This window comes from Monodelphis domestica, chromosome 7 (assembly GCF_027887165.1).
Source record: "Monodelphis domestica isolate mMonDom1 chromosome 7, mMonDom1.pri, whole genome shotgun sequence".
NCBI classification, from domain to species: Eukaryota; Metazoa; Chordata; class Mammalia; order Didelphimorphia; family Didelphidae; genus Monodelphis; species Monodelphis domestica.
In genome coordinates, this window is record NC_077233.1 from 285,838,204 (window position 1) to 285,860,955 (window position 22,752).

Consider the following 22,752-nt stretch of genomic DNA (forward strand, 5'->3'; position numbering starts at 1 on the left):
GGGGATAACAATAGACTATCATTATGAGACTCATGTTGTGGCTTCCTACATAGCACACATGTCTCATAATGATAGTATAATTGTAGTTTAAAGTGACTTATTAAAGTCTTGGGCAAAACACTGAAAAAAGAACTCCAGGATCTCAATGATGAGAGAATTGAGGAGAGATTTTTAGTCTAGTCAATGCAATTTATTTAAAAAATAGTAAGTCGTACTGGGTGTTACTGTTCTTAGACCCGCTAAGTTGTCCCGGCTTGGTTTGGTACCTGAAAAGCATCTCTTCTCCCCCAACACCTTTAGCATCCGACTTTTGCTTGATGGTTTCCAGCAAGGGGGTTCCCCCTTCTCTTTCTTTTTTTTTTCTTTTTCCATTTTTTTATTGTCATGCAAAACACAATTCCATGTTGGTCTTTGTTATAGGAGCAAGCTCATACTTAACCAAAACCCCAAAGTAAAACCATTGATATGCTGCTGTGGCACTCCAATAGCTCTCTTTCTCTGAAGCTGGATAGCATTCCTGTCAAAAGGCTTTCAGGATTATCCCGGATCAGTGCATTGCTGGAAGTAGCCACTTTTTGGAGGTTTGTAATTCCATAATATTTAAGACTACAGTAGTTTCCTAGACCAGCTAAACAAAGAAATTCCTAAAATCTCTTAAGTCACGTTGTTGGCGTAAGACCATAAGAGTCCAACCTTCTTTTCTTGTAGGAGGGAAGTTTAAATTTCACTAGCTGCCGTTTCTTTCTGTAGCTTATCTTATAGATGAGGAAACTGAGGCAAACAGGGTTAAATGACTTGCTCAGGGTCATACATCTAGTAAGAGTTGAGACTGGATGTGAACTTACATGTTCCTAACTCCAGGCCCTGCACCCTATTCACTGTGTCACCTAACTGCCCTAGGCAAAAGAGTATAGACCAGAGATCTTCAAGCTCCAGAAGAGCTGGAACTGTTCTGTTTTTGTCTTGATTTCATCAGCATTGCACACTGTGCCTGGAACATTATAGATCTTTGATAAATGCGTGTTGATTGAGAAAATTGAGACCCAGAGAGGTTATGCTTTGCCATAAGCACATAGATCTTTTGATTCTAGAGTTAATATTTATTTTGCCTCTCACTACCTTCTACCATTTTTCAATCTAATGTCTTTAAAATGACAGAAAACTCAGAACCATACTTGATAGTGGATAGTATCTGTTGATCAAGAAAATACATGACAAAATTAATATGAATTCAGCAACACTTTAAAATGAATTTATATTTTATTAATAGTTACTAAATAGAGAGATAGCACAGCTTGGAAAGCCTGGAAGGGCTGAGTTACACCTCTGAGGCATGCTGGTTCTTTGACCCAGCACAAATCATTTAATCTCTTAATGCTTGTTAAGGGTAAAATTAGGGGTTGTTGACTGAATATATTATATTAGTGGTCTCCAGGGATTTAAATTCAATCCCAATAAAATACTCAAGTCAGTTTGGGATTTTTATGGTGTTTAATTACAATAGTTGGAAGAAATTAAGAAGAGGAGAGAGAGAGGAAAGGGTATAAGATTTCTCCGGTTTAGCCTAAGCCAAGGGAAGGTCAGAGGCCCCCTCAGAAGATTAAAACTAGCTCGGCTTCCAGTCATGAGGTCTCCTCTGAGATGAGGGGCTTCCTCGGAGGATAGTGCTTTAGGAGGTCAAGGAAAGAAGGAATCAGCCTAACCACTCAACCAGGTCACTCAGGGAAGATGCCTCACCTAACCATGCCACAAAGCTTCTCCCAGTATCCTCACTGCCAAGCCACAAACGCCAAACTGCCACCAGGAGCTCCCAACATCTCCAAGCGAGAGTGAGCTGAGAGAGGAAGTGATGCAAAATATATAGACCGTTCTTTACATCTCATATGTACCAATGGTAGCTTAAGCTTGGCTTAGGACAGCACAGGGGTCTATCAGTTGTTTCTGATTTGTCACTTGCTAGCACATGTCGGAAATACAGTTAATCCTTAAGTAGGGGTGTAGACATTCCTGGTTGCTAGAATTCTAAAGACTAAACAGGGTGGAGTAAAACTAAAATTCACAGTTAGACAGACCATTGGTATCAAACTCAAATAGAAATGGGAGCCACTAAACCATACATAAGGATCCACACAGATTGCATATTGACTTAGAAAATCATATTTGTTGATGTATTTCTTTTTTTCAGTTAGCATACTAGCACATTAAAATCAGAAAAGAGCAACATTTTGATTTGGTTCTGGCCGCACTTGAGTGTTGTGGGCCACTTGTGTATTTGACACTTTTAGTCTAGACAAATCTCTAAGGCTAGGTTGCAGAGGGGGAGCTAGTGGCTCAATGGAATGAGAGCCAGGAGCCTAGGTCCTGGATTCAAATCTGACCTTAGACACTTCCTAGCTGTGTGACTAGCAAATCACTGGACCCCAATAGCCTACCCCTTACATATCTTTCTGCCTATTGGTTCTATGGCAGAAGGCAAGTGATTGAAAAAGAGAGAGACTTAAGTGCAGAAAAGGTACTGACCTACATAGCTAGAGGAATTCCTCATCCAGGAGTTCCCCACACAAATAAAATCACAGGTCCAATCCCTCTCTCTCTTTCTAATTTCTACATTCCATTAAAAAGATGTGTGTGCGCACGCATGTATTTGTATATGACATTTACCCAGGCTAAAGAGGAATATGTATATTTACATGTGGATTATAGACTTCTTGTGGAAATGTCATGGCCCCACTGGTAATTTAGGCCAGAGATTGAGAACTGCAGATCCAAACACATTTTTAAGCAGGTCCATGATTGGCTTATGGCTTTATTATCCATGATTTAGGGTCAATCAGTGGTGTTTCGCAGATGTTGGCCCTGTGCCAGTTTTATTTTGACAAGTAGGAAGGATTATGAAAGCAAAAGGATTCCTTCTTCTTTGCTGACAAGAATTGGAGGAACTGAGTTCCAGAAGAATGGATGTCTAGATTCTGGCAGGAACCTGGAGGGTTGTTATCAGCCATTGGCTGAGGAAGTACTTGATGGAAAAAGCAAATTCACAATAACATCATTGCCACGGGGAATAGTAAGCCCACCCAGACAGGGACTTGGTTTCACTCATTTTATGAGTCCTGTGGATTTCTTCCCAACCCACACAGTTTTCAAATGAGATCAGCCTTTTTGTTTTAGTGGAATTCATTCACTAGCTGGAGCTCCTTGCTGGACTTGATTGTGGATCTGGCTCTTCTACCCTGCGAAGAAACAGTACTGTTGTCTTGTTTGCTTTTCTGATTTGTTTTTGTTACTGTTACCCAGAATTGTAGCATTGTTCTAAGAGTCAGATTTAAAGTTCAGAAAAATCTTGAAGGAGCAATTGACCATCTGAAACATTTTTATTTGAAAGAGTTTGTTTGGGGATCACTCCCACGGCACCCTTTTCCTCATTTCCTCTGTGTCTTTTTAACATCCCTCTAGGTTACTCCTTAGTTGCATTTGGAACGTTAGTCTGCCTTTGCGATAAATGGGAATTGGACAGTGAGGCACTGGCTTACAGATGTTCTCTAACCTGGCCTTTGCAGCATTTCAAGGAAAATTCAAATTTGGGAAATGTGAGGATTTTTGTTTTACTGTTAACTAATCTCTGTTGTCGGACTAACACTTAACTTGTACAACTGAAATGTTGACGTGCTACTTAGTGGAATATTTATGTAATTACAAATGCATTCTAAGGTACAGAATAATGTAATTTTGAATTCTGCACCTTTTTGAATATGAACAATTGATTAAATGAATGTGCTTACCACAAGAAACAGATACCCCTGAGGTTTGGTCAGTGGGATTGCACATCTTGTGGGCCAATTCCATGGGACCTCTTTCTATCTGGGCATTTAAGGAGTAAAGACAGGAGTGATTGAGCTGCTGGATTTCTTCCTCCTTCTCCCTCTTTCTTTTCAACTTCCTTTTATGTTTGCCTTTCCCTGCCCCCACTTCCCCCCTCCCCCAGCTCTTTGAGGGAAAGCGTTGTATTTCTTTTTGGTTGTAGATGATGTAGATGTCCTCTTACCCATGACTGAGTGAGTGAGTGTTTGATTGCTGATTGCTGGTTCCATCCACCAGACCATTTCTCTAATGCCTAGATCATACCTACAAGCTAGTTATTGAATCAGCAAGCCCTCACACCCGAGGTAGTAGTCCTCCCTGAACGTACAGCTTTTGCCGAGTCCTTTGCAGAGCTGTTCATCCATCTTTGGTGACTCATTCATCCAACTCTCACTTGTGGCTCCAAGAAACTGGAGCATGCTCAGGTCACACCCTGGTAAAACTCTTTAGGAGACAGATTAATCTGGCTGAGGGAAAGTTAACAGGCTTCAAACCCATAGATGACTTAGAGGGATGTCTACCCCAAGTATGTGGAGACTTCCCCTGGTGCAACAGGTGGATGAGAACAAGGAGAACAATGGCCTCGAAGGCAGCTGAAGCAGACGCTGTAGAAAGCTTAGAGCTTGGTCAGGCATGGAAAAAACCAGTCATCCTCTGCATCCCAGGTCATTGCCTGTCATCCTGACTTCTGTCTTGCCTGTGAACTTGGATGACTGGAAGAGAGAGTGAGACTGATGACTGTGTAATACTGCCTCATTTAAACCCAATTCACAAGTAAGTCAAAACATCACCCAGATGGTATCTTTGATCCTTTTTAAAATGAAGGATGAACCACAGACCATTAAATAGTTTGGTGTGGCAGCCAGCTTGGTAAAATGAAAGGCTTCCAAATTATTCCGAATAAGCTAGAAATACCCATTTATAGAAGTGAGAAGAGAATATTCCATAGGAGGGAACACCTATGCAAAGACCTAAAGGCAGGAGATGGAGTATCATGAATGAGGAACAGGCCAGATTGGCTAAAAACTGGAGTATGTGAATCATGTGAAAGAAATCTGGGAAGATAGGTTGAAGGGTTTTTAATGTCAAAGAGAGCTGCTCATATTTTAGCCTAAAGGCAATAGGGATCCTTCTTGTGCACAGGAGTGTCAGACTTGCACTTGAGTAATCTCCATTTGGCTTCCATATGGAGAGTAAAAGAAGAAGCTGGCTGCACGGAGATCACTTAAGAGAGGATATTTTCCTAGTTGTGGAACTCCAGTTGCCCAGCTCTTACCACTCTTCTGCCTTGGAGCCAATACTACTAAGACAGAAGGGAAATAAGAAGGGGAAAAAAGAGGCTGTTGCAGTGGTCCAGACCAAAGGAAATAATCGTGCCTTGACTGGGGCACTCGAGGAACTTCAGGAACATATGCAACAGATATTTTGGAGGTAAATTCCGTAAGACGACATCTGATTAGATATGAGGGGGAAGAGGAAGGGAAAGAGTCAAGGAAACCTGCAGTATCAAGTGACTGGAGGAGAAGAGAGCCCTCTGCAGAAAGAGGAAGGTTATTCTTCAGTCTATTGCATCTATACATTTTCCTTGGCTAAAATATAGTAGCTGTCTGTGTATGGTCAATTAGCATCATTGGTGTTGGCTACGTTCTAAAGTTTCTACAAGTACTGCACCATTGCTCCTAGGGGAAATACAAGGTTAGCGTCCTGTAAGCCTCTGCTCACATGACTTTAGCACTTTCCAGATTGGCCTTATATACAGATCAGCAAATTTCCTTGTTCTTTTTCTGGATGCACCCACCGTATTGTTAATTCAGTGAGCTCACTGACAATAGCACCATAACTCGTGCCCGAAGAAAGCTTATCTAGCACATAGATTTTCTTTGTGAAGAATGTCACAGCCTTTTCCAACTTGGAACACACTAGACAGCACTTCAGCACTATATTTTGGGGCCATTTTAAACGGCAAAATCACCAACAAAAGGCACAGAAAGTTGTGGAAACCATGGCACTGACTCAGTTTTGAACAGGATTCTTGTTTACATTATGAGTGAAAACAAGAAGGCAGAGCTTTGTTTTGTTAGGCTTCAGATGAGAAAGTGGGCACTGGGCAGGTCAGATTTTCTCCACTCGGTGCCATGAGGATTAGATTTGGGGGTCATAAACACATTTTAGCAAGTAGCCATATTAGCAAATAGGACATCTACACATAATTACGATCAACGGAACATGTGTAAATGTGGCTTCTGCTTCTGCCAGGCATGAAGTCTTTAATATTGACAAGTCATGCTGCTAACGAGGTTGATTAGTGCATCCCTAACAGTATAAATGTTTTTGTTAGCCCTTAAATGGGGCCGTGTTAGCGCTTACAAGTGCTGCAACTCACCGATCTCATGAATGGAGTGATCACGATTCAAACTGCTTTTGTTGGCAAAACTAATCCCATACATTGATCTGAAGGGTCATGCATGCCCTGTGGAAATCATCTGATGGTTTTTGGCTTTGCTCCTCGATTCTTTTTTCAGAGTATTTTGATTGGTGTCTATTCCTTTATATCACCCTCATTTTTCAACGTGAATTAAGTATTTATTATACACTTTGTTATAGTTGTTCAGTCATTTACTCATGTCCAACTCTTCATGACTCCTGGACCATAGCATGCTGGGCCCTTCTCTCTTCCACTGTCTCTTGAAGTCTGTCCAAGTTCATTGTTTTGATGACACTATACTCATCCCAACTTCTGGTGTCCCCCTGGAAAAATACAGATCCACTGAAGTAGATAGAGAACAAGAACAAGGGAGACAGAGTTCTTACAGCCACTACGCAGTCGTAAACATGTACTGCACACAGAGCCAAGCTCTGGGACTCTAGGAACAAAGTCTTCTGGAAAATGCACCATGACTGGGAATGTCCATTATGAGAATTTCAGAGAAACTGAAGAACTTAGGGTCTTATATATACTTTGGGGAATAAAGGAAAGGAAGATTCGGTGTTCCCCTTCTCCTTTTGTCTTCAATCTCTCAACATCCAGGTCTTTTCCAGTGAGTTGTATCTTCTCATTAAATGGTCAAAGTATTTAAAAGCTTCAGCTTCAGTATTTGACCTTTAATGAATACAGTGAACTTATTTCTTTTAAGTATTGATGGATCTGAATTCCTTGCTGTATAAGAGACTCTTAAAAGTCTTCCAGCACACCAACTCAAAATGGCAAACATTATTCTAAGCAATGAGGATACAAATTAAAAAGCAAAGATTGTATTTGCCCTCAAAGTGGTTACATTCTAATTGTAAATGGCTTATACACCTAGGTCAGCTAGGTGGAGCAGTGGACAGAGAAAGGGCCTGGCATCAGCAACACTCATCTTCATGAGTTCAAATCTGACCTCAGACATTTACTAGCAATGTAGCCCTGAGCAAGTCACTTAACCCTGTTTGCCTCAATTCTTCATCTGGAAAATGAGCTTTGCCAAGAAAACTGTAAGAATTAAAATTTAATCTCAATAATAAAATATTATATTTTAAAGATTTATTAAGGATCATTAGAAGTAAAAGGAATAAAAGGGATTCAAAAATAAAGCCACATGCCCATGGCTAGTCAGCCAGTTCAAACCCTTGCTTACCATCACCATGCTTGCTGTCATCCAGCCAAAGAACCCCAAGAGGACTGCCCACTCACTAATATCCTCTGTTGACAGGAAGTACATAATGACAGGAAGTCAGTGGGCTCCCTGGAAATGTAATTCTTTTTTAGGGTAACAGATTTTCAATTACACAAAACCCCAAATAGGGTCACAAAGACTGAACAGCAATACACACCTAGGTAAGGGAGGGGCACTTTGGTTTAGGAAGTTGTAGGAATGGTAAGTGAGTCTTAGGGAAGTAAACTGATACACCTTGCATAGGGGCCATGGCAGAATTAATTTGATCTTGGTTCCAGAAGTGGAGAACTGGGTTAGAAGACAAAGATGGTGGCATCAATGCATCTAGTAGAAAGTTCGGCAAGGGAGCATGGAGAAAAGTTGGGGCATGCTGTAGTGGGTCTGGAGGAACAGTCACCAGTGAGGACAGCAGAATCATTTCATTGATGAAAGGCTTAAAACCACTAGGCCAATGTTCAGACAGCTTGCAGCTCAGCAAGAAAAGGGAGGAAGGTATATTCCCTGTTTTAGTGGCCAAGCATTAGCATCATAGTGGCACCAAGTTCAGTTCATCATGACTACTCTAGGTTCATCATTTCTCATTTCTCAGGATTTCTCTGCTGCAAGAAGCTCATTATTGGGGGAACCTCGTCGTCTCACAAGATCCCATCAACTTTCTGACTCTACCTCATCACCATCCTTGTCCCTCTTATTGGAGGGTAGAGCTATGAACTTCTAAACTTCCATTTAGAGAAAGAACTACAACTCAAGGAACATCTCATTTCTCACCTGGCCTCACTACTTTGGGACTTCTCTGTTTTTTCCACTGTCCACCTGCCCCAACCCCTTTTTGACTCTTTTCTCCCTTTAGATTTTAAGTTCCTTGAGGGCAGGGACCCTCTTAGCCCAATATCTGGTACATAATTTTTACTTTTTATTGTTTCTAGTGGTACAATAATATTCTTTCACATATATTTACTTATTCATTTAATAGTGTGTCCACTTCTTGGCTACCACAAAAAGTGCTGCTGTAAACATTTTGATTTATATGGGAATTTCCTTTTCATCATTTACTTCCTTGGGTGGTAAGTCAATGCCTAGCAGTGGGATCTCTAGGTCAACATTTTAGTCATTTTCTTGAGTGTCATTCCAAATGTCTTTCCACAATGATTGAACCATTTAATAGCACCACCAAAAGTGCGCTCATGTGCCTTTTTTCTTGTAGCCCCTGTAACAACTGATTGTTCTTATCTTTTTTGTTCTTGTCCAATCTGTTGCACCTCAGAATTGTTCTGATTCGCAGTTCTCTTTTTTTTTAACCTTTACTGTCCCTCTCAGAATCAATACTGTATATTGGTTCTAAAGCCAAAGAGAAATAAGGGGTAGGCATTGGGGGTTAAGTGACTTGCCAGGGTCACACATCTAGAAGGTACCTAAGGTCATATTTGAACCCAGGACCACTCATCTCTAGACCTGGTTCTCATTCCACTGAGCCACCTAGCTGCCTTCGTTTCTCTTTGTATCACCATTTCTTAGTGTCACCCAGGTCAAAAGTTCCTGCATTTGATCCCATTTTAACTGAAGTCAGAATGCTTCTCATTAATGCTTGAATAATAGCAGCTTGTCTAGTATTCAGTGTAAGGGTTCCAGAATTCAGAGTTCAATCACTGCTTATTTGGATATTGTCTTCAAATCAAAGGATGCCTGCTTTACATTCTGGTTCCTGGTTCCGTTGTGCTGACTTCGGTTGAAGCTTGACTTTGAATGAATAACCTAGAAAAAGTGGTGCTTATTAGACGAAGAACTTTTCCTGAAGAACTTGTCTTTATAGCTTGTTGTGGTTCATTCTTCATTTTCAGGCTGGCTCTCTCTCCAGTGAGCCACATAGCTGCCTCCATTTTCAAAAAGGATCAGTGCCATCACAGGGGTGATGTCTTGACTTGTGCTTGATTGGATTTAATTGGGGCAAAGCACAGAGTCATCATCCTCACTCTCTCTTCCAGAGTCATCAACGTCCAGAGGCAAGATGAAAGTCAGGATAACTGGCCCTGGGATGCAGTGAATGACCTTGGCATCTTCCATGTCTGACTGAGCTCTAAGCACTTCATAAAGTCTGCTTCACCCATCTTTGTGGCTGTTAGGACAAATCATTCTCATCTGGGTGATCGTGGCTACTGAGGAGGGTAAAAGTCAGGACGTTTGAACCCTCTCCCAGTTGAAAAGAGAATCGATTTTAGTTGAGTGGGGATGGGGAAAAGATGTTTCTGGACCCAAGAGTTTTAGCATCCTTACCATTTCCATTTATTTGGATGCCTGTATTTGACTGTGGATCTTGAGATTCACAGCACAAGAAGGTAGAACTTGGGTTCTGGTGTAAGCTATCAGAGTTGATGCTTTCTGGGGTGTCAGGTGTCTAGTTGGGACCTCTGCACAGTTCTGACCTTGGCTAGGCTTTTGAAATAGTAGCCATGCCCAAGCAAGAAACAGACCCGCCATTGTCCTGATCTCCCTCGCCTTTTCCAGTTTAAGATTCCTTCCTCACTGCAGCTATCTCGTTTCCTCTTTGCCACCCTGTTCCTCCAGGTAGCAGGGCAGAATGACAGGGTATTGCGTCAAACCGTCCATTTTCATATTTTTGCCATGACATTTCTCACAGGAGGACAGGAATCATTGTCCTTAGGACCTCTCACAATGCCCCAAATAGTGCTGAATTTAGTTTGTTGGATTGAATTTGTGAACTAATAAGATTTAATGGGAAAATGAATTGTAGAGAAACGATGGGTTTCGGTTTGCTTTGAATTGGAGAATATGAAGAAGAAACTGAAAGCATCAAGATCAGCTGTCAAATCGGGGTCATGGCAGGATTACAGACTTCTTCTTGCTAATTGTTCTTTCCCTTGTACAAAGTGAAAAGGAATTATGATTGAACGAAATCCAACAAATATTTCTCACACACTCTTTCAGGTGCTGAGAAGGCAAAAGAAGACAAATAACACCAACCAGCCCTTGCCCTAAACGTGCTTTTGTTTGCTTGGGAAGGATAGAGCGTGTATACCGAAAAGCATGCCAAGATAATGACGGGGGGACCAGGTCACGCTATGCTTTCTATGGGAGGTGGAATTGTGAGCTTTTAAGAAACCTAGAAATTAAGACATCCGAAGGGCCGGAGAGGTGGTATAGCAGATAGAGACCTGGGCTGGGAATGAGGAAGACCGGGTTCAAATTGCGCTTCAGACATTTACTAGCTGTATAACCCCCTTTGCCCACATTTCTTTATCTGGAAAATGAGCCGAAGAAGGAAATGGCAACGCATTTTAGGGTCTTTGCCAAGAAAGTCCTAAATGGGACACGAGGAGTTGGAAATGACTGAAAAACAACTGAACAACAAAAGACATTCTATGAGGGGGAAGTCAGGGTGAAAAGATTCCTTGGAGTGAGGCACAGCTTGTGTCCAAAAGCACAGAAGGCAGATAAGATGTTGGGTTCAGGAAACTGCAAATGGGCTAGTTTGGCTGGAACATAAATAGTGTGAATGCCGTCTAGAAAGTAAGGCTTGTCCCAGATGGTGAAAGACATCAAATGCTCAATGGAAGAGTTTGTACCTTGTTTCCTGAAACAACTCCCTGATTCCCACTTACACTCAGTACGGATGTTTTGCTCCATCGAATAGTTGTGTGACTTTCTGCCTCAGTTTCTTCAACTGTAAAGTGGGAATGCTAACGATAGCCTTTACTTCCTAGGTTTGTTGGGAAGATTAAATGAACTATTTGTAAAACACTTCGCAAAGTACCTGGCACCTAATAGCACTTAATAAAAAAATCATCATTTTCCCTTTTCCTCTCCCTAATGCCAACATCTCCTTCCAGCATTCGGATTCTGTCTCTAACAGGGAGCTTATACCCATTGCCTCTTCAGACTGGCCCCATTTATATCTACCATGCGCTGATCCATCTTGTCTTTTTTGTATTCCTTTGACTAATTGTATAACTAATTCTCATTGTCAAACTAGCACATTTCTTCCTGAACTCACAGAGGATAGAAGTGGAGCAAGTGGGGAAAGAGTGAGAAAATCAGGGTGAAGTCCCAGGGCTACTCTTTACTCCCTGGGCGACAGCAGGCAAATAGTTGACCGCTTTTATCTTTTTTCCCCCCTTGAACCCCTACTTTCCTTCTTAAAATGAACACAGCGGCGCCTTGATACACGAGCACCGTAAGTCATGAGCAATCTGACATACGTTCAGTCCCAATCACGATTGCTCCTAAGTTGTGAGCAGATCTTTGAGTCCTGAGCCTCCTCCTGCCTCCACTAGACCTGCCAAACGTTCCGTTTCACAACTTACACGAGGCTGTCTTATCTAGTTCAGTGTTTATCTGGCTGGCGAGCATCTGCATTGAACTGCTTTTGCTGTCTTCGTTATTTTTGTTTTTATGATCATTTTGTGGGCAAATTTCTTAACTTTTAACCATGGATCAGAGGAACTGAAAGAGTTACAACAGCAGGAGCGGCATATGGAGGGTTTGCAGGAAATTAGTGGGGAGGAGCCCGAGGTGGATGAGGCAATCAGTACAAGCGAGATTGAGGAAATGTGAAGGATTTGGGAAAAAATTAAACAGTTTATTGAAAAGACACACCCAGAAAAAGCTGCAACGGGTCGTGGGGCGGAGCTGTGTGACGACACTTGTGTCACACACTATTGTGTGCAGAGAGCAAGTTATGGTAAGCGATCGCGTGCAAAAATGAGAACCTCCACCAGCATCTTTGCCTGACCATTTCATGAGCAAGTTGACTTCTTTACAATCTCTATTATGTATAAATACATTTATTTATAAAGTACGTTTTTGTATTTAAAAGCATATATGTCAAACAAAAATTTGTGTTGTTTTGGGGGGCTGGAATGAATTAATTGCATTTCCATTCATTTAATTGGGGAAATTTGATTTGACACATGAGCAAATTGAGTTACAAGCTTGGTTATGGTATGTCAAGGCACCACTGTACTATGTATAGGTTCTGAGGCAGAAGAGTAGTAAGGGCCAGGCAATGGGGGTTAAGTGACTTGCCCAAGGTCACCCAGCTAGAAAGTCTCTAAAATCCTATTTGAACCCAGGACCTCCCCTCTCCAGGCTTAGCTCTATCCACTGAGCCACCCAGCTGCTCCTTCTTTCTTTATCTTTAAAATGAGAAGGGTAGACAGACTAAGTGGTCTTTAAAGTCCCTACTATCATTTAAGTTGTCCTCTGAAAAGCACAGGAAAATGAGACAGCATTAGAGGAAGACCTAGAGAGGGAGGGAATAATAAATAGGTCACCCAATGGACAGATCACTAAGCTAGGAATGAGGAACTCTCAACTTCCTGAGATCAAATCCAGACTGAAGACACTTATACTAGCTGGGCAAGTCACTTCACCCTGTTTGTCCCAGTTCCTTATTGTAAGATCAATATCATTTATAACATTGTTCCTGGAAAAGGAAATTGGAAACCAGGCTAGTATCTTTTACAAGAAAACCCCAAATGGGGTCATGAAGAGCGGAACACAACTGAAAACTATTCGACCACTATGTACTTTACAAATAGCATCATCATCATCATCCTTTTACTTGATGCTCACAAAAACCCTGGGAGGTAGGTGCTATTATTGTACCCATTTTACAGTTGAGGAAACTGAAGCAAACAGAGTCTGAGAACAGATTGGGATGCAGGAATTTCAGACTGCAGGCCCAGTGCTCTATTCATATCCCACATAGGGTAATGGAAGACAAAAGCGGTACCGTGGAGCAGAGTTGGTAAAGGTAAAATAAGAAATGAGGGAGTCAGGAGAGGAGGAAGAAAGCGAACAGAAAAAGAGATGGAAAGGAAGTGTGTAGAGGAAAACAAAACAAAAGGTGACCCATAACTGTTGGTTTTGGTTTTTGTTATTGTGGGCAGGAGGGCAAGTTAAAGAAGTCGGGGGGCTTTTCGACTCGGGTTTCTCTGAAACATTGTAGAACAAGATAAAGCCACGAGATCAAAAGGACTTTTTTACAGACAGCTCCCATCACTTGTGATTTTGTTAAGTGTGCTGCTGATAAGGATGTGGGTGGCTGTACAGGAAATATTGTCTTCTCCTTTTCCCTGGTGATTAGAGGTGGAGCTAGGCTGGAGTGGCAGTCCGGGCTGTGGCTTCCTTGGGGAGGGTGGGAGCTGGACTGGGTGCCTCTCTTCTTTCCTTTGCCCTGCCCTCTCTGACTCAGTAGTATAGGGAACTTTGCCTGACCTCTTGGGGGTCTGTGTTCTCTTTTGGAAGAAGGTGAGCTACAGCCCATCTTTTGGGGGAAGTGGAGGGAGTTAGCTCTCTTCCTGAGAAGGGGAGATAAAGGGTGTCATTCCTGGGCAAAGCAGGGGAAGACCTAGTTTTATAATAAACCTCGTCATCATGGTTACAATCTAAGCAAGACCAGAAATACCAGCTAAAAGGACACCCCAACTTAATCATTAACATAAATGAAACTCTTCAGCCTGCTTTTCTACCCAGCTGGACTAAGGGTGCAGTTAGGTGATGCAGTGGCTACAGTGCTGGGCCTGCAGCCAGGAAGACTCATTTTCCTGAGTTCAAATCTGGTCTCCGTCACTCACTAGAGGGGAGATTCTGAGAAAGTCGTCTCAGCCTGTTTACCTAAGTTTCCTCATCTGTAAATGAGCTGAAGAAGGAAATAACAAACCATTCCAGTATCTCAGCCAAGAGAACCCCAAATGGGGTCACGAAGAGTCGGACGTGACTGAAACTCCTGAACAACAACAAGGAGATCCAAAGGAAAAGACATCCAGACTTCGCCACTAACATAAGTGAGACTCTGAGGCTAACTTGCTACCCAAGTGAAAAAAAGTAGTTGGGGACGAGGGATGCCAAAGGACCTGGTGTTTGGGCTGCAGTTCTGGAGAGAGAACAACCTGAGTTCCTTCTTTCCACTCCACTCCCCAACCCTCCATCCCTGACTCCAGGGCAGGATGCCAAAAGTCCAAAGCAGGAAAAATGTCGGTGGCTCTTGGCCACCAAGCAGGTTTCAGGGCTAGCAAGTTCACAGTGTTCCCGCATTCTTCCTCACTCTGTACCCTAAGGTGAACAGACTCCAGAGGTCACTGAATGAACAATGTCGAACTGCTCTCACAGGTCATCCATTCCATGGTAGGATGGTACAATTTGATCTCCTCCATTTTCTTTTCTTAAACCACTGCTTTGTCTTAGTAACAAATCTAAGACCAAAGAGCATGGGCTTTAGGCAAACAATGTTAAGTGACTTTCCAAGGGTCCCACAACTAGAAAGTGTCTAAGGCCAGATTTGAACCCATGTCCTCTTTGACTCCAAATCTCACACTCCATCCACTGAGCCACCTAGCTGTCCCTCTCCCATTTTATTTATATAGATGGTTGACATAGTATATTGACAGTCAATAAGCATTTTAGTAAGCATGGTGTTAAGCACCAGGATATAAAATAAAGGATAAAAACACAAAACCTGAGTTCAGAGAGCTCACATTCTAATAGTAGAGGCAACCTGCAAATAATTGTATATATTCAGGATATACACAGTATAAATTGGAAGTTATCTTATTAACAGTGTGGTTAGGAGACGGGGACAGAGGAAGGAAGTCAAATATTTATTATGTACCAGACACTTCTAAGCACTTCATGGTCCCATTATTTGAGTTTCACAATAACTCTGGGTGATGGATGCTATTAATCCCCATTGTAGAGTGAAGGAAACTGAGTTTGTAAAGTTAAATAACCCACCTAGGATCACGCCTGTCTGAGGCTGGATTCGAAGACCAATTCTCTATCCATCGCATCTTGGAAGAGTGGGATTTGAGCCAAGAAATCTTAGAAGTGAAGATGGGAAGGGAGAGCACTCCATGTGGGACAGCCAATAAAGAGGCATGGAGATGAGCCATATTTGTATTATGTTCAAGGAACAGCAATAAAGTTGATCTCCCTGGATTACAGAGTACACAGAGGAAAGTAAATACATGAAAACTGGAAAGGTAAAAAGAAGCCAGGTTGTGAAGGACTTTACATGCCAAAGAGAGCATTTGGTGTTTGATCTTTGTGGTAATAGGGAGCTCCTGAATCTTTATTGAATAGGGAGATGCCATAGTCAGACTTATGCTTTGGAGAAATCCCAAGGCAGCTAAGTGGATGATTACTGGTTAGTTAGTGAGTATAAATGGGAATTCAAGATGGCACTGAGGTTGTGAAATTAGATGACTAGGAGGATGACAGTGCCTTAGGCAGTAATAGGAAAGTTGAGAAGACCAGAAGATTTGAGGGGGGAGTTAATGAGTTCTGTTCTGATCATGTTGAGTTTGAGATGCCTATTGGATGTCCAGTTTAAGATGTCCAAAAGCTGAGTGAAAATACATGGCTGGAGTCCAGGGAAACAATTAGAAACTAGATTACAGAGCTGGAAATCATTTGTCTAGAATAGTAATCCCATAGGAGCTGATGAGAACATTAAGTGATGAGTAGAGAGAGAGAAGAGGACTCAGGACAAAATGTTGGGGGGCATCCAGTTTTCTCTGGCCTTCCCAGGGTTTTGGCTGTATAAGTCATACAGGCAAACAATTAAGCACCTACATATTGCAATGCCTGGTGTTAAATATTGTGTTCAGTACAAAGATAAAGGAAAACTCTCAAGGAACTTTCAGCCTCTTAGCTTTGAGTACCTCCCTATACTTGCTCTTTGTATGTTGAACATGGTAGGGGGACAAAATGTTTCCAAAGTGCAAGAGTTCAATTCTTTGCAAAAATAGTCCCAGAGTGCTATGAGATAAAGAGAACACAGGTTTATAGATATATCTTATTCTTAATGTTGATTAATTATCTCTATTAATTTCTTCCTCATATCCCAGACAGATGCAAATTCAGTCCAAGACCTTAAGTGATGGGAAATGAGATCTAGCCAGGTAGTAAGTGCCTTTATGCCAGTATGCATGTTGGGGAGGGGAACAATGGTGTCCATATGTCCACCCAAATCTCTTATAGTCTCAAAGCAAATGGAAATAATAATAAATATATGTCTCCTATTAACTTCTCCCCAGAATTCCTTGAGATCTTTTGTAGTAATAAGAATTCATGTTTATTCTGGGTAGAAAGAACTGCTTGAGTTTTGTGTGCCCCACACACACTTCATTTCTATCCTCTCTCACTTGTTGAAAGCTTAAACTTTGTAAGCTTAAATTTAATACTCATTTAAAAATATTTTGGGGAATGCATGAGATAAAAACTAGCACAAGTGCGCCATTCACTTAAATAAATAAGACTTGAAGTCAGAAGACATTTGTTTATTTCTTTCATGAAAGGAGGCGCTTCAGTGATGGGCTAAGAAGAGCCCACTGAATAGGCAGCAAACAGGCAATATATACATATTCCCAATGCAAGGCTCCTCCCACCTTCCATCAGGCCCCTGCACTGAGCCTTGAATCACAATCCAAAACACATGTGCTTCTAAATTAGGTTCAGGTGAGGTAAAGGGAGCACCTGAGTTGTTTATTGCCCTTCCTGTCTTTTATCAGTCTTCTTCTTAAGCTTGTCCCAGAGTCTTCAGTCAACAAAAGGTAACATACTAGCCTTCCACATCCCTTTCCCAATTGGGGGTGTTAAGTGGGTGTTTTTGCCTTGAAAATAAGAGTGGTGGATATAAGCTGAATGCACCATCTGAGAACAGCACATCCAATTCTATCTCACTCAGGGAATGACTGAAGAAATCATGGAACATGAATGGGATGAAATATTGCACCATAAGAAATGATGAAAGGGACAGATTCAGAGAAATTTGGGAAAGCTTTATGAATTTGAGTAAAGTGAGCAAAACCAGAATAGTTGATATAATGGCTGTTACACTGTTTTAAAAAAAAAAAACCAGCAACCTATAAAGGAATTAAAAACTATGGTCAAATCACTTATTGTTGACTTGGCAATAACCACAACTACCAAAGGAGTCAGAAAAACCCACTCTTTAATCAGGAAAAAGGGATAAGGTTCAAGAATTTGGTCACTACAGAGTCAAACATTAAATACCATACAAAACCAAAGGCCCTGGGACTCTGGGAACTGTACCCCCTGGGAGAAAACACACTAGATGCTTTCTCCAAAGAGGAAAGGAAATTGGGAGTCCTTATATCCTCTGGTATCTTGTGATACCTAATTTATCACAAACAGGTTTGTAAACCTCTTTGCAGCCAGCACCTAGGGTATTAAAAGTGTCAGCTGTGAGAAATCTAAGGCAAAGATCAAACTAATCAACTGGGCTTCATGAGAGGAAAACTTTCATCCAATAGAGAAGCCTCCAAAACAAAAAGGTGCTTGACATTCCAACCAAAAAAGGGGTACTTGGCACTGGGATTTCTCAAAAGTAAGGGTAAACTGAGTCATCCAAAAATCCACGTTGGCATCAATTCCAAAAGACTTGATGAATCATCTTTCTTTCAGCCCACCTTAAACCCCCACCTTTATCCCCATTGAGTGAGATGTTTTCAAACACATCCAGATTTGTTTTATTCAGCTATACCTGGCTGTTGTAAAGGAGGAGGGGCTCTTTTCCATGGAGAATTGTGGGGGCAGTGATATTGATACTAAAAGTAAAATCCAAGAAAAGTGAAAGGAAAAATAGAAAAAATGTAAAAGAAGAGAAGATGAATTAAAGAACAAATTTCAGAAGGGGCCAATGACAAGCAGCAGCATTGGTTCAGGTATCTTAAATTGAAATTGAAATGTGCTTTTTAAAAAACAACTTGAACATAATGAAGATTCATGATTTTATTCGCTATCTTCTTTTTCTACTCTTCATATATGGAAATGTTCATATTTGTTGGTGTGCCAAGTTAATAATAATAAGGAGGAACTTTTGAAATAAATTAAAAGCTTCCTCCATCCTGAGGAATCCCTGGAATCATCGAGGACATTCAAAAATAAAGCATGTGCAGGCAGCAACCAGTCCAAATCCATTATGCATTCAAGAATCTCTCCAAATTTACAATTAAAGACTCTGTAATGCATGCCATGACAGGTGATGAAACCAGACTCCCAGAATAACAAGCAAAACCACTTTGAGGCTTGTTGTTGGCCAGTGTATGCATGCTTGCTAAGCTTCTAGTTGACTTCAGTGATACAGTATGAGTTCTCCGGGGGAACAAAATGTGTCAACCTGAAAAGAAATACAAGTATTGGAGAACAAATTCCAAGAGGGCCCTTTGTATACTTTCTTTGAACTTCCCTGGTGTTACCAAGACATCTCCTAATCTAGCTGTGGAGGTGCCATTCTGGTTGGGTTCTGAAGGAAATGCCGAGATTAAGTGAGTTAAAAATAAAATCAAAGTCTGGTGGGATTTGGAGAAATGGTGGTGCCACTAAATAATCTGGAGTTAATTTCTTGAAGGGAGAATTGGTGTTTGTGGCTTGAAGTACAATTTAGTGTTGTTTCCCTTTGTTGTTATTGAAGATTGGAGGAGAGGCCAAGAGGAGGGAAGAGGGATGAGTTAAAGCAGATGCACCTTCATTTCATTCACAGACTGAAATGCATTAGAAGTGGAGCTTTGTAGGAAGACTTTCAAACAGTTTCATCCTCACACCTCCTCTCTTTTTCTCTGGCTCAACATTTTCTAGGTATTTATTTAATTATTCTAAGACTTCTGTTTCACAGTGGTTTTGTGGTCCATTTGGAGGCAGATAAAATCAAGTTGTATTTCATTTCTTCTGCCATCGGCATTTTGTCAAAATGTATTACCTCAGTCGTAAGAGATTTTACCTTTTTGTTCTTACAAGGTAGAAACAAGTTGTTTATTACTTTTCTTCCACTATATAGAATGTTGTCAAAATGTGTCGCCTATAGTCACGTTACATTAGACACCAGAGATTTTACCTTTCGGTACTTAAAAAGTTTCTCTACTGGTCAACCCTAGCTAACATTTCAATTCAGCAAACTTTCGTTACATATTTACTTACTATATATGGCACTGGGTTAGGCTCTAAGAAATAGGAAGTTACACAATGGCGCAGACCCAGCTTTCATTCAGTTTACATACTAATGGAGGAATGTGTGTGTTTTTGCATACATGTAATATATATATATTTAAAATGATAGTATATAAAAATGGAATCAAGGAAGGCTTCAAGGAGGAAGCAGGAGTTCAATTGTGCCTTAAAAGAAGGGAGAGGACTTTAGTAGATGAAATGGGGACAGTGGTTAACTGAAAAAAGGTCTTTTGGGGCAGCTAGGTGACTCAGTGGATTGAGAGACAGACGGGAAGTCCTAGGTTCAACTCTAGCCTCAGACACACTTCCTTAGCTGTGTGACTTTGGGAAGTCACTTGACCCCTGTTGCCTACCCCTTACCTCTCTTCTACCTTGGAACCAATATAGAGTACTGATTCAAAGAGAGAAGGTAAGGGTTAAAAAAAAAGTTCTTTCCTGGAGGGAAAGGGAAATATCTTTGTGTGTATGTGTGTAACATGTTACAGCTTAAAAGTATATTTGCAAATTGTGTAACCCAGAGGGAATGTTAGTGTACATGCATACACACATGGACATATAAATATGTGGGTATATTTACATATATGTATGCACTACACCACAGAATAGATTTTTATGTATACCATATAGTAAATTTATACATTTGTATCCTAAATAAGCACATGTGATCTCTCCATATTAGATACATTTAGTATCCTTTGGGGCTATTTTTCTGACTTAAAGTCAGATTCACAGAATGAGTGGAGAAGAGGGTGGCTGCCATCTCAAGTTCAAAGGGATAACTGTATAGGTTTGTCCTCCTAATTCTGTTACTCCCAAACCCTCCACAGTATTCTTAGTGAAAGTCCTTACCTTTGGGCTACCTTGGCTTTATTCTAGTACAGTCATGAGTAATGTAAAAGCCTGTTCTCTATGCAGGAAGGTAGATAGCACAGTGGCTGAAACCACTGGATTTAAAGTCAGGAAGACTCGTCTTTCATGAGTTCAAATCCAGCCTCAGACACGTACTGGTTGTGTGCCTCTGGACAAGTCCCTTAACTCTGTTTGCCTCAGTTTCTTCATTTTTAAAATGAGCTGGAGAAGGAAATAGCAAAGCACTCTATTTTTTTTTTTTGCCAAGAAAATCCCAAATGAAGTAACAAAGAGACGAACACAACCAAACAACCCCAAGAGTCTGATACTTCACTATTGAGTATTCATAACATGGATGCAAATCACAACTTTGCCTGTGTGACTTCTCTGCTCTGCCACCCAGGCAAGGGTTCCACAAAACATGCTTCATACCATAAGTGACTTAGAGTCATAGGATGGAAAGAATCTCAGAAAATGTCTAGCACGACCCCCTCATTTTACAGATGAGAAACTGAGGTCTAGAAGGGTAAAATGACTAGCTCAAAGCTGAGTAACCAGTTAATGGCAAATGTAGGACTATCTAAGGTCTCTTAGCCTGTTCCAGCATTCACTTGTTCTTCCAGTTGGCTCCATAGATCATCCCAGGACAACTATGGAGGTTTTAAGAAAGTGGTCCCCGAGAGAAGGGAGGGCTTTGTGTGGGTCTGTGATTGAGGTGCTTCCAAACAACCCTATCTTGATGATGATGATGATCTTGAGGAACCACAGCTTGATGAGCCCCTCATAGACCTCATGAGTCCCCTCTACTCCTACGGGAAAGAACTGACTTGAATGAAGCACACAGATCTTCTGTTCCAGGCAAATAACCACTTTCCTTTGTGCCTAATAGAGTGAGCAATAATATGGGTCAAGTAATGACTCAGTCTCTTACCATCAGTGGAGACTTGTGAAATGAAAAGGTTTAGATTATATATAATCAATGCTTAGACAGTGCCTGGCATACAGTAAGCACTTAATATGTGCTTTCTCATTCCTTGATTCACACATTCGTTCTTTCCGATTTCTTCCTGCTCTACAGGCTTCAGGCTCAATGATCTCAGGTTAGTCTATGGCGGTCCCTTTTTGTATGAATGGTACACGTCTCACCAAATTGAAAGGGGCACGTTCTATAGTATTCCAGTTTTGTCTGATTATAAACAAGTTAAAGCCTTTCTGGTTTTCCCTTGCTTTTTATCTCAATAATAACTCAAGACTGAAGGGCAGTGGCTAAGCAAATGGGGGTTAGGGGACTTGCCCAGGGTCGCACGGTAAGGAAGTGTCTGAGGCCGGATTGGACTCGTGTCCTCCTGACTCCAGGACTGGCTCTGTAGCCACTGCGTCACCCAGCTGCCCCACGGCTTCCGTTTATCCTCTTTCTGTCTGTCTGCTGGATACAAGCCAGATTCCCCGTATCTTAGTCTGGCTCTGGCTGTACATCCCAGAACTAAACAGTTTTCTGATAAAAGTCTGATCGTTTTAAAGATAGTATTAAATACAAATAGACAAGGAGTTCCTGCTTCCTAGATCCTGTCCCCTGACTGATGCGTCTTAGGGCTGCGCTTCTCTGCTATGGCTTGTGGATTTTAAGTACTGCACAGCTTTAGGCTGAGAATTCCTAAATTAGAAGCTCGTTCCCTCCAAAGCTGGCCACCAAGTTTTGTGGCCACGACACCCCAGATAAGGGATGAAGGGAATGCAGCCATCCTCAGATGAAGGGGCCCCCCAGGCTGATGGAAGCAAGTCTTGGAGGAATGAAGTCTACTTTTCTGGTGTCATTTTGGCCTTCTTTGCCAGTTGGCTAAAGCATAGCCTCCAACCGATGTCTTCAAATACCCAAAGTAAAACACACAGGACAGTGATGACGTTGAAGTGCAGCCATCCATCCCAGCACTCGGCTAAGAGCCTTTGCATGATAGCCGTAAAGACTGACGTTCTTTTCAATGCGAATGCCCTGGAAGTAGTCCGGTATTCAACTCTGCCGGGCTGAGAGGGCCAGCCCTGTCCAGAGGCAGTCGTGGTTTTAGATTTGTGGGGCTGCTAGTTGGCTCAGTGCATAGAGTGCTGGGTCCGGAGTCAGGATGTTGTGGTGGTGTGCATTCATTTCAGTTGTATGAGACTCTTCATGACTCCATTTGGAGTTTGCTTGGCCAACATCGTGAAGTGGTTTGCCATTTTCTTGTCCGCCTCATCTTAGAGGGAACAGTGACTTGTCCAGGATCACCCAGCTAGTAAGTGTCTGAGGCCAGATTTGTACTCAGGAAGATGCCTTCCTGACTCTGGACCCAACCCTCTATCACATAGCTGCCCCGGAGTCAGGAAGACCTGAATCCAAATCCAGCCACAGACATTAGCTGCGTGACCCTGG

The 22,752-nt window shown here is 41.7% G+C and overlaps 1 protein-coding gene across 3 annotated transcripts in view; it reads left to right on the forward strand.

Annotated features, from left to right (window-relative positions):
* Positions 1 to 22,752, forward strand: part of TNFAIP8 (TNF alpha induced protein 8) — a 138,021-nt gene that overhangs the window by 41,225 nt on the left and 74,044 nt on the right. Inside the window, exon 1 of one of the 3 annotated variants that reach the window (XM_056803951.1) lies at positions 18,668 to 18,820. The exons of the other annotated variants lie outside the window; for them this stretch is intronic. Coding sequence (XP_056659929.1) covers positions 18,808 to 18,820 — 13 coding nt within the window. The 5' untranslated portion in view covers positions 18,668 to 18,807. Of the gene's footprint in view, positions 1 to 18,667; positions 18,821 to 22,752 lie in introns of those variants that run through there. 3 annotated transcript variants of the gene reach the window in all.